General features: G+C 34.9%; 2 protein-coding genes across 12 annotated transcripts in view; one reads left to right on the forward strand and one right to left on the reverse strand.

The window, feature by feature from the left end:
- Positions 1–17,103, forward strand: part of TRDN (triadin) — a 245,228-nt gene that overhangs the window by 23,751 nt on the left and 204,374 nt on the right. For all 11 annotated transcript variants that reach the window (XM_035320873.1, XM_035320870.1, XM_035320877.1 and 8 more), the window contains exon 2: positions 14,272–14,481. In XM_035320873.1, coding sequence (XP_035176764.1) covers positions 14,277–14,481 — 205 coding nt within the window. In that variant the 5' untranslated portion in view covers positions 14,272–14,276. The remainder of the gene's footprint in view (positions 1–14,271; positions 14,482–17,103) is intronic.
- Positions 8,499–8,988, reverse strand: S100A10 (S100 calcium binding protein A10). The gene is given in 3 exon segments (XM_035320879.1): positions 8,499–8,639; positions 8,642–8,719; positions 8,722–8,988. Coding segments are annotated over 3 exon segments (276 nt in total). The 5' UTR covers positions 8,780–8,988; the 3' UTR covers position 8,499.

Below are 17,103 nucleotides of genomic sequence, written 5' to 3' on the forward strand. Positions count from 1 at the left end.
ATGGATCAAAATTATTATTATTATTATTATTTTCTCCTAACAAACACTTGAATCCTATACTTAGAACATCCTCCTCTTGTATTATAGCTTTTATATGGATAAATATTTATATTTGCAAGAAGGCAGGGAAAAAGCCATTTTTACTTTTTATAATTCAGCAAGTTAATAATGGAGAAATAGATCACAACATTTGGAACATTTGTACAAGCATAGAAAAATTTTATGCTTTAATTTTTTTATATATGTTTTTTAATGTTGATTTAAAAGTAATACCATTAATGCTTTATGTAGAAACCATTAAGACAGAGTACTGTGCCATATATATATACTTTAGAAAAAAATGCATTACTTTGGGATTTACTCTGGGAAAATAAGTTAGCATCTACTGTAGGAAAGAAAAAACTCTTGAGCTATGTTCATCAGTAGATAATTCTGTCATTTGTCTGTCTGTAAATCAGAATGGTTGTATGATGTCATTTATATGCACCAGAAAAGACTAAGCAAAGAAAATGCTTAGTCCATTTTATAACACTAATGCTTAGTCCATGTCCACACTAATAGACTAATAGTCCACACTAATATCAGCCATAAATAAATAAATACAATTAATTAATTACTACCCTTGCACTTCTTAGTGTATTCCATACATATTTCCATAGGTCTAACACAATTTACAATGACATTTCAAGTCAGAGTTGATGTAGAAATGAGAATTTAAGTTATAATTTGGGAATAAAATCAATAGCTTTTTTGATACAACACTACATTTTTATTTATGTTTTTTTTCCCTCAAGGAAAAGTCATAGCTGTCCCCAAAACGCTGAATTTATATTCCATACCTTCTTCAGACAGACAGCAGTGGAGAGGTATGGAAATGTACCCACCTGTGCCTGCCTCTTTATCCAGACTTGCCCATACATAAGGACAGAACAGTGTCACTGTCACTGGGCGCAGTCTGACACATCTGGGACATAGGGAACATTTCAGATTTCATATTTTATGTCACATGGATATATCACTGTCTGGTGAGGAATATTTCTATGAATTATTATGGAGAACGACTCTATTTCTGGAGCTGAATAATGTAGCCAGGTAACCACTTCTTGGCATTTATTACTGGGATAAATTAGAAACCACTCAGACTCTCATATCTGTTTGGTCAGGCAAGGTCTTTATTATTTTATCTCATTTGCTTTGCAAAGACCTGAATAGGTTATGATCTGAATAGGTGAAAGATTTAAATTGTACTTCAATCTCTTGTTCCTCATAAAAGATAAAATCAGATGACAAGGTTTGGGTCCTACTTTCCACGTCACAGAAGTGGGAGTTCCTAAAACTTTTTCAGGCTATTCGTTGTGCTGTTGAGCAACCCTTCTGGGCTGAGTTCAGAATGTAGTTGTGTGAAAATTAGCAATATTAGAAGTCCTTAGGGTATAGATACAGGACAGACTAGTCTCATTTGTTGTCTAATAGTCTCATTTGTTGTCTAATAGTCTCATTTGTTGTTAATCTACTTGAGGATAAAAGTCAGGTGTCTCTAACAATTTCTAAACTCTGTTCACAACCTTTGTTAGCTGACAGATTTTGATGTTTGAGCTGGCAGGAGGAAGGATACCCAGAATGGATATGATTACTGAAGAGATTATCATTATTATTTTTTCCTCAAGTAACATCCAAGGAATCCTAATTGTTCTTGATTTTCCTTATTTTCAGTGTGTAGCTGAGATGCCATAAAAATATCTGTATAGGAAGAAAAGAAAACAAGATACCTAAGATAACTCTGCATCAGTACTATGCAGTGATCTTTTCTCATCAAACTTGAATTTTCAAGTGTTTCACATATTAAAAAATATCTGGCCATGGTATAATCCAGAATAAAATAGATTAAGACATGGCTAATTGATGGCAGCTGTCTCATGAATGACTATGAGTAGAGGATGGTGGCACAATGACTTTTTCCTACTTGGGCAAAGATTTTGCTACTTAAAATTGATCTAAATATTCCCAAAAACAAAGCTTATTTTTCTCCAGATTACTTAATACTTTTTCAAAACAAAGTTATGACTATTTGGCATTAATTGTCTTTAAAATGACCTTTTTTTGTAAGGTAATGTAAAGGTTTCCCAGCTGTTGAGAATCTCAGAACACATTCTGGATGACAGATGTATTGTGAATATACACACTCAGTAAAGATCAACTGTACTCACTGTGACAGCATATCCTCTGTGTCTCAACTGACCATAGAGGTTACACTTATTACCAAATAAATATCAAAGATAAACAATAATATTTGTTTAATCTATCAAGGTCAAGTTTCAATTTCAGATTACCATTTTTGGAATCAGTATTGCACAAATAAAATGATAAAACACCCATTAACTTTTGCCTAAATACAGAATTCTATACTTACTTGTCAATTCAAGAGCCTTTTCTTGCCCTAAAACTTAAAGGATACTTTCCAAAGGATTCCTCCAGACCAAAAATAAAGAGGGGAAAAAAACTTCAGAAGAGTTACCTTGATCATGACTGCTGCTGATTCCTAGAATACTTTTCTTATGGAAACACACGTTAAATGCAATTGTGTATCAAAAAGCACTTTGGGGTGTATTTTGACAGGCCCATGAGTTTCAAAGCCAGCTTCAGAAAACTTTGTTTTCCTTGTAATTTCAGTGCTTATGTAGTGGACTTTTCTTGGCTATTTTATAAGTACAGAGATGGGGAATTCTCATATGTCTTAGAAAATAGCTCTGACAAAAAGTGGACCTTGGTTAAACAGTTCCTGTTTAATATGGACTATAACTAACTACTGTTTACTATGACTCTCATGAAATTGCTTGTACTATTTTGCAAGCCACCTTATAGTTTTCTTCAGTAGCTCTCTTTCATTTTTCTCTCTCCCAGAGAACACAATCCAAAATACAGTTTTATAGTTAATTGTCAATTACAGATGTGATATATCAGTGACAGACAGTTGACTTGGTACTATCACTGATTCTGGTTTTCAGTTTTTGTCAGATGTGAAATTTTGTCACTGCACTTTTTAGCAGAACCTTCCCAATATATATGTATATATTTTATTACATATCTCTTAGTATAGAAATTTCTGTATTCTTGTTGGCTAAAAATGCCTTTTTCTTCTCAATCTGGTAAGAGAGCTAGAATCAGGTCTCTTGAATATAACATTCATAACTACATTCAAACTATATCAATGCAGTGTTCTCCATATTTGAGTGCTGTAATGATTGGATAGATCGATATGGAAGATTTGATGGATGTACAATGTGAGTCACTGCTTGCACTATAGAATTTATAATTTAGTTCAGTTGGAAATTACCATCATCTAGTCCAACTGCATAATCATTTCAGGGCTAACCAAAAGTTAAAGCACTGAGGGCAGTATCCAAAAGCCTCTTGAACACTGACAGGCATGGGGCATCAACCACCTCTCCAGGAAGCTTGTTGCAGTGTTTGACCACCCTCATGTTACTGAATTTTTCCCTAATGGCCACTCTGACCCTCCCCTGGTGCAGCTTTGTGCCATTCCCTTATGTTCTGGTGACCAGGGAGCAGAGGCCAGCACCTCCCTCCCCACTTCCCCTGCTCAGGGAGTTGCACAGAGCAACAAGATTGCCTCTTGGCCTGTTCTCCAGAGGAGACAACCCAAGTACCCTCAGACTCTCCTCTGGGGACATGCCTTCCAGCCCTGTTACCAGCTTTGTTGCCCTCCTCTGGGTGCTTTCAAGGACCATCGCATCCTTTTTATATTGCAGAGCCCAGAACTGCATGCAATACTTAAGGCTGCACCTTAAATATAGGAAGAGACTCACCTCTATCTATAAGTTGTGGAGAATATGTTGAATTATTGCTAGAACCATTTTCATTTTCAGATGCTGTAGATACCAATCTGTTAAGCTATAGAGTCAGTTCTAACTCCAATATCAAGCTAGCTTAGAATAAAGGAAATCAAGCAAATCATTTTACTAATCATTCCTAGACACACGTATTTGAGAGATAATGGTAGTTTCACTGGGGGAAGCACAAATCTGGAATTTTCTTTACAGAGTTTCTTTATATCAGTATAGTTGCTGGGAGTGAAGACAAAGGTATTTGTAACCTTCTATTTATCCTAATGACTTTAAATATTTATTATGACCATCATTATTTTACAGATGGGAACAGATTTTTTTTTTTTTAATGGAAAAAAAAAAATAATGGAAAAAAAAAAAAATCTGTGTTTTTCTCTAGTCCCTTATGAAGGCTTCAGGGCTGTATAGAGTTGAGTTTCCAAAAACAAATAACAAAGGAAATGCATACAGTGCTCTAGCTTCAGAAGGTTTCATGCTATTTAAAGATAAATGGCAACCATTTTCCTTCAACCTTCGTTTTGACATTTTAAAAGATAAGATGTACCTCTCAGCTTATATCAGCTCACAAGTATGTCTGAATATCCCTTTGGCATCTCTTTCAGAAATGTCAGACGCCTAAGATGAACAGGAAGGTAAAAATTCTTTTCACAGTTTTACAGCAACAATTTGTTTCCAAAGAAGGGAAAGTATTACTATGGATCAATAAAAAATAAAAAATAATAAAGATAAATAAATAAAAAGTCAGACATGGATAAGTGTTGATAGCTTAGTATCACATGTTCACAATTCAGTTATACTCTTGTCTTATCTGCATAATGAAGAGGTGGAAATGAAACATTATTTTTGAACAAATCTCTGCATTTCTAAAAGCAAATGTAAAAGACAGGTCAAACTGATTTCAAATAGAAAGATGTAAATGTCCAACTCACAGATCATGGTCTGCTGCCTTTTAGAAAGGGAGCAGCTTGATGTCCTTTTGCCATGGATGGCTGTTGGTTTAACGTGCAGTAAATGGAGCTTTTCTTGTTCAGTATGATCAAATGTACTTCCTGCAGTCTTGATTTTATAGGAGTAATTTATTCTGTGTTGATTATTGTTAACCCCAGTGGCCTTCTAAGTTCTCAAGAACTCTCTACACAAACTGATATAGCTCTAAGTAAAATGATCTATAAAATTTCCCAATAAAACCTGATGTATTTTAAATCTGGACCTTAAGGCTTTCCTTCCTTTCCTTTTTTTTCTAAAGTCATTTCAGGTGTGAATTGTTGTAGAGATGCTCACATTAGTCAGTCATATAAGACTATTTCTGCAGGTTCAAAAACAGAGAAGATCTTTTAACTGCTAACTAACTGCTAATCCCTTCTGTGTTTTTTATACCTGAATAATAACCAGAATAATGTAAAAGCACTTTGAAATACATATTCACACAGGAAAAAAATACATAGAGATAGAAAGTTAAAGGTCATATCAGCATAATGTCCTTTATAAGCAATTTCAGAGTGAAGTGAAAGTATTTTTTACAGTTAATTGAAAAGGTATATGAAATAAAATTTCCTCCACTTAATTTGAAGTATCAACCAGTGCTCTGCTGCACTATGAAATTCATAGGTGCAAAGAAATATGAAAGTTTGGATCCAAAATCACTCAAGTCCACTTTTTCAAGTGATTTAGGAGTCATTTCATATGTATTTTCAATGGGGTGTGAGCTCCTATATCCTGTAAAGATATCTGCTGATCCAGCTGGGGTCTCTGAAGACAAAGGTCAGACTTATATCAGCTAAGAGGGAGTTAACTTATTTTACTGTTGACTGTATTTTAAAGTACAATGTAGTGGGGGCTGATTAACACTGGTTTCCATTTCTTCTCCCTGGAGCTCTCAAATTGTTTCAAGAAGTCCACACAAATAGTTAAAATTCCTCTTCTCCATGTCTAATTTGTACTGTACATACAGTGCTTCATACCTCAGCCAATTCCAGAAAAATCAACAGCTAATGTTATTATTGCTTCAATGAGATTCAATGGTCCATTCCATAAAATAAGGATACTACCTATCACAGCTGTTCATAAACATCTCCTCTTGGGAAATTATGAGGGGTACTCTTTGGTAAGATTTTGGTTGGATCTTCCCCGAAGAGTCAACGTTATCTATCAAAAGCCCCTTTTTCAGTTACATATTATTCCTTACCACAGTTTTCTGAAGATTTTTTTTTTTTTCTGTTACACTTGTAGAAAGGTGCATTTTCTGATTGTAGAAGATTTCACTACTGTCCCGTACCATATTCTTTTTTTTTTTTTTTTCCCAGACAAATAAAATTGAATAGCTACCACTTGGATTTCTCCCCCAGTGTGGAGGGCTCTTGCAGAGGTGATGCCCTCCTTGTTTACAGTAATGGTCTTTATAAAAGAGTTTTGTTTGTTTGGTTGGTTTTGTTTTGTTTTGTTTTTCTTTGGTTTGTTTTGTTTTTCTTTGGTTTGTTTTGTTTTTCTTTGGTTTGTTTCTTTGGTTGTTTGTTGTTTTTTGGTTGTTTGTTTTTGTCTTTTTTACCATGCCTTTGCCCAGTCCCTATCATAACGTGGCCATATGCCATTGGAAAGGTATCTTCTGTTCATACAGTTATAGAGGTTTTGTCTATTACTAGTTAAACAATTAATTTCTTTACTTTTTTTTTTTTTTTTTTTTTTTCCATATAGGATGTGGTACTGTATCCTAAGACAGAGTTAGTAATGCAATACCAACATATATATCACAACTTAGAATATCAATTAATAACCTCTAATTTTCACCTGAGAGTATTTATAGTTAATATTATTAATAGTAGTATTATTTACTTATACTTTATAAAGTACACATTTTCTTTGAAAAGATAATGAAATGACTTGATAGGATGTAGCTTTTATTCTACAAACTTCTTATTGAAATTGGTGTGATCAAAATATTTATGTACATAATTTATTGGAGAAGGAATGGAAAAGATTAACAGAATGTAGTTCTTTAGATTATCAGATGCTCTTTATTGATCAAAAATAAAACCAATACAGATATAATAACAGAAGAGGAAATTAAAAGAGTACACAGCATCATATGTAATTATAAGTATTTTTTTCTGAATTCAGTTGTGCAGTTAATTTTCATGCTCCATCCTCTCTCTATTCCATAATCTCTATTCTATTTCTTTTGTCATTTAGAGTTGGTTGCTGCATAATCTCCAACCCTATTTTCCACATTTCATAAAGAATATTACATTTTCATAACTATCGTTCACCAATAAATCTGCAAATGCTCCCTCAGTCCAGTTACAGCTTTCTAAGCCTTGTAGTGTCTGGAAAGACACTACCTTTTAAGTCTGAGTAGTTTTCCAGAGGTTTTGTTGTGATACTCCTGTATGTTGTTTCCTTCCAGTTATTCCAGTTGTATTCTTTCATTCACACATTAGGATATAATATGAAACAGAAAAAAAAAGCTATAAGTGAAAGTCAGATGCCTCAAGAGATTTATGTTGTAGCTCCTTCTATATATATATTTTTTTTTCCTACATTTGTCATATTTCTGCTAATCGGCTTGCAAAAGCTCCTTCACATTGAGAATACCTATACAAGGTGTCTGCCATTTATCTCTGCGCTGAACTGTAGCTGTCTGCCCTATTCACAAAGCCTGTTGCCAATAATAATTAGAGACAAGCTTTCAAAGTCAAACTGAATGTGCCTGTTTAAGATCTTTCTCTGTTTCAATCAACCTCTCTATCAATGTCAAGAGTCTTGCCCTCATATTATCATGTTCATCCAATAGGAAACATGATGCATATTAGTGGATCTAAGCAGGTTCCCAAACAATTGTCAATTGAAGGATACCAGGACTGCAGATACAACACAGTAAGTGGTCTTAAATCCATTGTAATCATCTTCTTTACCAGCTAAGTGGAAGCTGACAAAATGTTGCATTTGGAAGAAAGCAAAATCACAGACTCATTCAGGCTGGAAAAGACCACCAAGATCATCCAATCCAACCTTTAACCTAGTACTAAAGTCCACCACTAAACCATACTATGTTCTACATCTACACGTTTATTGAAGACCTCCAGGGATGGTGATTCAACCACTTCCTTGGTCACCTTATTCCAATGCCACACAACGCATTCAGTAAATAAATTTCTCCAAATATGCAACCTAAACCTACCCTGGTGCAACTTGAGGCCATTTCCCCTGGTCTTATCACTTGGTGTTTGGGAGAAGAGGCCGATCCCCACCTCACTACGAACTCCTTTAAGGTAATTGTAAAGTACAATAAGGTACTGAGCCTTTTCTCTAATCTAAACAAACCCAGCTCTCTCAGATCCTTCTCATAAGACTTGTTCTCTAGGCCCTTCACCAGCTTTGTTGCTCTTCTTTGGGCATGTTCCAGTATCTCGATGTCCTTCTGGTAGTGAAGGACACAAAACTGAACACAATATTCAAAGTGCAGCCTAACCAGAGCTGAGAACAGAGGGACAATCACTTCCCTAGTCCTGCTGGGCATACAATTTCTGAAAGCAAATAAATAAATAAATAAATAAATCATAAAATAATCTCATATAATATAAAACTGCTTTACCAGGGTCTGGCAGGAGTGAGGGACCAGGGCAGCATGCAGGTGCTCTCACTGCCTGCATTTCTGCTTCCTGTGCACCACCAAGTAGTCATTGCAGGTAATGGTGAGCCTGGCCACTAGCAAGATGAAGCTCTGGAAACCAACCTTGCTGTTGTGGCACTAGTCCATGAAGATCTTGTCCAGTGCCAGAACTCCTTCTCTCTCAACACCCACAGGTCTTCCTTGCTCAGGTGGTTCTTGTCCCCTGCATAATTGTGGAGGGTGAAATCAGGGTCTCCATGGTGTGCTCCATCTGGGACAGCATGGCTGCTTGGGGAGGGGACAGCATGCAACAGGGCAGTGGCAGTATGGAACAGGACAGTGGGGCAGTGCTTTGCCCCGCTGGACTCCTCTTGCTCTTTCTCTTAGCTGTTCTGCAGTGTTACTCATCATCCAGTATCTGCATCTCTTGGCCTCTGGTGCTAGTGTTGTAGATTTCTGTGCAAATAATAAGGTGAAGGCTCTCTGTTGAGGTGTTTATGATGGATTCTGAGGGTCTCTCTTCCTTCTGCTCAGCATTTTGTTCCCAAATGAATGTATAAAGGAGGCAAAAGGTATGAATCCGATGTAGAGTTTCCAGCACTTCGTGCCTATGAAAGTGCTGGAAAAGTGACTATATACGTATGATGGGGCAAAAGATTTCTGGGCAAAAGTTATCAGACTGCTTCAGGGAAGAATATTGTTACCATTTTTATTTATTTATTTATTTATTTATTTATTGCAAGCTTCTAATGATTAATGACAACAGAAATTCTGCTTTTTCCTTTCCACTTGTATAAACCAAAGGTGCTGAGACCACAGCAGAGAAATAGTAAGAGAAATCCATAGTCATGCATAAGTATCACCTGAACAAGAGACGTAGAAAAAATGTCGCTGTTTATTTATTTATTTATTTATCTATCTGTCTATCTATCTATCTATCTATTTATTTATTTATTTATTTATTTATTCATTCATTTTTGGTTGGTTCTTTTTTTTTGTGGTGAAAAGCATTTTCCATGCATGGAAAAGAATGATTACTGTGAGAGCTGCAGAGGCCTGTGAACTCAGAAAAGGTGTTATGCTAGGCCTGAAAAATGAAGAAGATTACTGTATATCCATTGCACAGTCCTTCACTGAAGAGTCCTAATCTTTTGTCCTCTTGTCCCAGCAGCACCTCCCGTTCCATAGACAGAGATTGCTGCCTTCCTGATCACAAGAGTGGTGAATTGATGAGGTCATCAGGTTAAAGCCCAAGGCTTAAGATGGTGCTTAACATACAGTGTCGATTTATACAGTCATTCTTTCTCTACTCTGCTCAGTTAATTAGTATTTAAATATTCCCAGTAAAGTGGCATAGGTTGAACAGGAGCCATCAATGACCTGAATCCAGAATACCCTATAGGCTATTTATTGGAGTGTAGGCTATTTATCTGGGAAGTAGAACAGACAAGACAAAATCTACCATTTCTCTCATTTAGAGCAGATTTCATTGAGGCTTCTCTCATCCCATCTGTCCTAGCAACAAAATTATTATTTAAAAGGTAACAATCTCTTTTTTCCTAACAGCTTGACTAGCACTCTGCTTCTAATACACCCATTCTTAAAACAGCATTTCACATTAAGTATTTTGACTTTTTTTTTTTTTTTTTTTTTTTTTAATCTGCTGTTGGCAGGATAAAGGCTGTGGTACATAAACCATCTAGGAAATAACATAAATACAGAACATGACTATTTTACATTTGAATGAGAATATGGGTGGTTTTTTTTTTCTTTTTTTACTTTTTCTGCTGAGGTAGTGAGAAGTCTAGCTATTGAATTGCAAAATCAAGTGCCCATCCTTAACCATGTACTCCTATGCCTATTATACCTTAAGGAGACATCAATGAACTCATACAAAGGGTATTTTATCTAAGCTGACAGAACTACAAGCTTACTCCGGACTTTGAAAGTTTCAGAGTATTCTCCTCAATATTTTCACCAGTTTTCAATGTTTATTTACACCTATGCAATTTTATGGGTCTTCAGATTGTATCCTAATTGACAACTCTGAAACCAGAGTGATAGTAAGAATGTCTGAATTTTAACTCTTTGGAATTTAGCAAATTAATCTGTTGATGTTGATAACGGTGATCTGTTGATAAAATGTTGATAAAGGTGACATTTGTGACCTTATGGGGTAGTTCTATGTGCATGAGAAATTGTGATGTGGAGTCAGAGTAATATCCCTAGAGTAATCTTTTTATCGAAATTTATATATAACTTTTAAAAGTTCCTAACATCATTGAAAATCAACAGCAATCACAACCCATAGTGCTCATGAATCAGTGCTCATGCACTGCAACATTCACCTAAGTATACTAAACTGATTTGGATTCTGGTTGGCTGTAATACAGACAGTGAAATCTGTCTTGGGAGAGAAAATATGTATTAAATGGGTGGGAAGGATATCTGGAATCTTATCTTAACCTGTTTCTGAATGACCACTCTCAAGTGATAGGCTCCATCAGGTGATTTCAAAACAGCCAAGGCAGCAAATACGCCCATCTTTCTCTTTCCCTCAATGGGTAGCTGAAGTCCCTCTGACCCCCTGGGGAGGAGCTCTGCTCAACTTTGTTACTTTTCAGAGAAAGAAGAGAATTCTTGCTAGTTGGATTGGTGAAGAACATTGGCCATATGTAGGTCCCTTCATCCTGTATTGTTCTAAATGTGTAAATAACATCACTGTAGGTTTAGAAAAGAGGTTAACATTAGTAAGAAATGGACAACAAAGCACACAACATCTGGGCACTGCAAAACAAAGACAAGGCAGAGAAAAGCATCAGAATTGTACCCATGGGCACTGCAATAACAGAGTAGATTGGTTATAGTTGGGAGGGCAACCATCTTGGTGTTATTGACTTTCCTTTTTGGCGTTAAGAAATTACAGCAGTGTCAATTCCACACCTCATGGGAATATGTAGCATGAAACAATGTCCCTCCTAGGAGTCCTGAAATAACCTCCTCCAGTCAATTTTGTGTACATTAGTAAATAGAGGCAGAGGAGTATCATAATACATGAAACTTTATTTCCTGTTTTCAGTGGTTTAGGCCTGCCCTCTAAGCAGTTCAGAAGTTACTGTCTTGTAGATGATGCCTCCCAGTCCAGTGAGGGTATCTCTGATACCCTAAAGCAACTATAACACTGGAGACCTTTTTTAGATACCTGACTCATACAGCAAGAGTCTGCATTGGGAACACCTAGCAGTACAATAATACGATTTTTGCTTGACCTGCAGGCAAATTTGGGTGATTAGTGTTTCACTCTCCCTTCAATGACCATAACTGATTTTCTTGTATTGCATACTGTATTTTCAAGGGGAAATCTGACTCGGCTACACTGACAGCCAAGAATGTGCAACAGATAACATTCCATCGTACTTCAGCTTTGTTTCTGCAGCATTGCTTTGATTGAAAAATCGTAAGAAAAATTTTTCTTCACCAGGGAAACCATACAGGACCCTTAATTTGAAAAGTTAGGTACTAAATAAGAAGGAACTATTTTTACACTGCAACAGTCCTAGGAATATAATCCTTTCAATGGTATCTGTATGTATATGTCTATATGCACGCAGAGAGTTTTAATTGCCTTTATTATAACTTGCAAATATCCATCATTGTATGTCATTTGAGATGTGCTGTGATACTAATCAGATCTGTCAAGATGAGACAGTACCTTTCTATTCCCTCACATACATTATAAACCCTGACTAATATCCCCAAGGGAAAAAAGGCATGATGTGTCGTTTATGACCTGCTGTATGCACAAATTACTTACATTTTGTATGCAGTAGAATAACAAAATGCTATTGATTTGGAATTAGACTTGAGTAAGCTGATCTTTATTTCTAGCTGTCACTTGGCATATTTCATCTCCTGCTGTGAAATATTTGATCCAAAATTTGTATTTGGAGAAATGGAAGCAGTGATCATTTTAAACTATATTTTAAACTATATTAAAAAAAAAAAAGTAAGAAAGAAAGAAAGAAAGAAAGAAAGAAAGAAAGAAAGAAAAAGTACACATTGCATCCCAGTAGACAGACATTATTTCATTATTTACAATCAGAATAAACATTCTATAAATAAGATTAAATTTAGAGAAACGTGTTCTGCTTATACAACATTGCTGTTTAGCAGATCAGCTTTCCAAGGCAAGGCACTGATTAGTGTCAGGATGCTTGAGCAGAAGCAGGCTTAAAAGATAGAGATAAGGGAAATAAACAAAAATGCTATGTACTACATAATAAACAAAATATTTTTAGAGGGGATAAATATATGTGCATATGTATATAAGAATAAATGTGTCCTTTATTTCTTCAAGAATATCAATATAATGATTCTCAAATAAAGGCTACATATATCTTGTGATGGCAACCATCTGAAAGTCTTCAGCTTTATACCTTAAATTTAGTGGTATTTTCTAAATGGTTATTTGCCATTTTCTATGTGAAAGGCTAAGTTTATTTATCTTTCTATAGTGCAGCTCTGTCACTTTCCTTACCTTCATCATCCTAGAATATTATCGGATTTACAGGTTGTATCGGTTGTGACCAAAGTTATGTGATGTCAAGATGAGAAGCAAAGTTATGAGAAAACCAGGCATCACCTGATTCCTTGAAAGTTTAGATCTTTGTGTGTGCAAGTGTCCCTGAAATCATTGATACTCATTAATGAGAGTTAGTAACAAATTAAGTCAACTAGACAAGGAATATATGTAGCATATAGCAGAATATATGTAGCAGAATATTTTAACAGTAGGTTACAAGAAAATTTGTAAACTATGCTGGTGGAGATTTCATGCTCTTTGACTTTTGTTAACTGTGGAGTTATGAATATTTTTTTACTATTGTTGTTGCATATTCTGGAAAAGAAGTACCAACCAAGATTTTTTAGCGTACCATTTTCTTTTATGAGGAGGTGTGATATGAAAACATTTCAAATGTTGGCAGATTTCAGAAACCATACTTATGGTTTGTGTGCAGAAATTACTTTTCTTAATATCTCAAGAAGAAGTAGATTAAGTCACTGCTATTAACTGTCCTTTAAACAGTTAATGTGTATCAACAGTTTACTTAGCTAATGTTAGTACTCACCCTCCTACCACCTTTCTAGGTCCAGACCTATACTTTCTGTAATTAAGTCTTCTTTGGCTTTGTAACTGTTGCTTCTATGGTGATTATTTAATTAAGTGAAAAATGTTATGCAGAAAGATGTTTAAAATCAGCTATAAGCCTCTTCACAAAGCATAATGATACTGTACATACAAATCATTTGTGTTTATGTTGGATGAAATGGGGTATAAACATTCTCATTGCCATCAATATATGTCCTTGACAGCAGAATTCCAGCCAAACCTTGGGTTGCGTAAATACATTAACTCCATTACAGTCCATGAAAGTACACTTAATCACATCACCTAAGAATCTGGCCTACAGCCTGTAACAAGACAATCCTTTGGAGAATAATGATATTTTATACTTTCATCAATCACTCTCCTAAGTCTGTTGTTATATGTGGCAGACTAAAAAATGTCTCATAATAATCAGGAAGGCCAGTCATGGCTATTCCACAGAATTTGCTCCCAGATTAACTTTACTAACTGTGGCCCTGCTTTAGGAAAATTTCCTTCCAGAAAGCACAAGAACCTCTCTTTAATATTGCAACATTTACATTTACATTTTAAATGTTCTGAGTACAGATGGATATCAATATATCTTGATTTTTGGGCTCCAAATGTTACATTTTATTTCACTGTTTGCTTAGGACGTATGTCTACGACCACGACAATAATAGATGGTAAGAACGGATCTGTTCCCTCATCATCCATGAAAGTGGGCAAGAAATCAGTTGCGGAAGACCTAGTGACAACATTCAGCTCACCAGCAGCATGGCTTCTTGTTCTCGCTCTGATTGTTACCTGGTCAGCAGTAGCTATTGTAATGTTTGACTTGGTGGATTACAAAGCCTTTGCAGGTAAAACTCAGCATATTCTGTTTGACATCTTGTATATTAAAATTTAAAAATTTATTAAGGAGTGTGTATTATGTAAATATGCATGTCTTTCGCCTTCTTGGAGTCAGCACAGTGTCTCTGCCGAGTTTACCAAGAGAGGAGATATTGTGAGAAATGTCAGAACATATTAGTTTATACTTCATACATCTTTATAATTGAAATCTCTCCATTTTGCAGCCTATCCTTATCCTAGAAAATGCATATGTCAACAGCAATATGATTTGTATATGAGCATGCATGGTCAGATTTCTGTTTTGCAATTTCTATATAATATATATTTTTTTTTCAAAACTAATAAAATGAATTATTAATTTATATTTTCTGAAATATATTTTAAAATCTCTCATAGTTTCCTTGAGTATCCTGATACCTGCTTACAGCATTCAATCACAAACCATATGCAAAAAATCATTTATAAACATGTTAACCCTAAATTCATCTTCAAAAAACTAAAGTACAAAGGACCAGATCCTTAACATCAGCTAAGTCACATCCATATCTTCAGTAAGGTAATAATTCAGTCCAGTTTAAACTGGTCAAACTCAATATACAAGGTCAAGTTTTGGTGTATACATTGTTTTTTGAGGGCAAGGCATATGTGTGTGGTACAAGGACTGTGATTCCAGCTGAGAACGGGGAAGAAAAGAATGGTGAATAAAAGTGATCACTAGTTGATTTTTATTCCTTGTAGCTGGCAATAACATATAACAGAAAACAAATTACCTGTGTTTTTAAAGGGGGCATAGTATTCAGCAAGCCACTTTGTAAGCAAAACTTTAGTGAAGTATGCTGAACCAACTGGGAAATGTGTGAGCAAAACAGGAAATAAATTATTAGGGTCCTTTTCTTTCTTAAAGAACAGACTTAAAGTTATCCCATCTGTCACTATAATTAACTAGGAATTGAAATTCATGCTTCAGACTTTTAATTCAAAACAAATTGAATTGATGTTTCAAAGATAATTTCCTGAAATTTACTGATAAATCCATAGATTTTTGTCCTGCTATGTATCAATATTGACCTCAATATTTACTGAAAAAGCTTTTGAGGCAGAAAGCTTGAAAGAAGCCTACCAATCTTGGATCAATAGATGACACAGAAGCTTGAAAAATAGACAAAATATATGGAAAACCTTTTTTTTTTTTTTTTTTTTTTTTTTTTTGCTTCTCATCTGCCTTTGTTTTCAGAAGGAAGTCACTCAAATCCCAGCAAAACAGAAACTTCCTCTTGAGCCATCCTTCCAAAACAGGCATCAAATTTTAATATGGGCACCATATATAACACAACAAAGTAGACGTAAGCCAAGAGAGAGGAGCCACCACATTCTGTTCATAATTTTCCATATTAACTATCAATCAATCAATCAATCAATTATATTCTCAATATGTATTTTTCAGTAAGCAGTCAGGAACCAGGGTATAATTCGGACAAAACTCCTAAACTAAGTAATTCCTAAGTAATTGTCAGCTCATGCATGCTCCGTATACTGCTCTGGGTAATATTAAGCAATGAGAATCTGTATTCTTATTGAAAACTGAAATAAACTTTTTAAGCAGATGCAAATCTGATGTCCATGTTGTATTGGTTAAATGAGCTTAAATCCCAAAGGTGTTGATGGAAACTGACATTTTTAGACCAGGCTATAGAAATATAATGTAGAATTTAATCTGCAGAGAGACTTCATATTTTGTGGAGATATCTGAAAGATGATACTTCAGTATTTTCATTCTCATTTCTTTTTCTTCCCAAAGATATTTCTGTTCCTAAGTGATTAACTAAACCAGCATTTAGGTCAGCTCTTAGTGGTGAAATGTTAAGAGAAAGAACTACTGTGATACTTCCAACATACATTTATTAGACTGCTTTCAGTATTTACAGCAATATAACAGTGGCTACATAAGTCTTATCATGGCCCCTGGGTTTCAGTTCCTGACTTCCTACTCAGTCCAATTTTTCCAGGTGAAACCTACTGATTCATAAAAAACTCTATGGAAATACCTGAACATTTCACATAGGAGCTCCTGGATGGGATTATTGATATTAAAATGATTTTCACCCACTGAGAGTTTGGTCTTTGCCTCCAGTGAAGCTATGCTTTACAGAGGAGAATTTGGAGCATGTTTTAAAGTGACTTCTTAAATCTAAAACCCAGTGGTAGTTTTTCTTGGGTTTGACAGTGTTCCTTGAACAACTTACACTAAAAAAAAAAAAAAAAAAAAAAAAAAAATTTTTTTAAAAAAAAGTAAAAAAAAAAAAAGTTAAAAAAAAAAGTAAATAATTTTTTTCAAGACTCTCAATTTAGGTTAGCAAGAATGATTAAAAGTAACATCCCAGTTTTTAAATGTAAATGCAAAATTCAAAATAAATTTTATTCAACTGTATAATTTTTAATTTATAAAACATGATATATTTGGTGTATTTTTTTTTTCCTGAAATAACACCTGTCTCTCTTAAGTCAGTGCATCCAATTTCTTTCCTATTTCTTTACTTGAAGTTCTGTGAAGTTCAACTTTAGAAATTATGCGTAGCATATGGATGAGGAAAGCTAAGAGATGAGAACTTGGTTAGTCTAAAGAAACTGAG

Source organism: Oxyura jamaicensis, chromosome 3, assembly GCF_011077185.1.
Source record: "Oxyura jamaicensis isolate SHBP4307 breed ruddy duck chromosome 3, BPBGC_Ojam_1.0, whole genome shotgun sequence".
NCBI lineage: Eukaryota > Metazoa > Chordata > Aves > Anseriformes > Anatidae > Oxyura > Oxyura jamaicensis.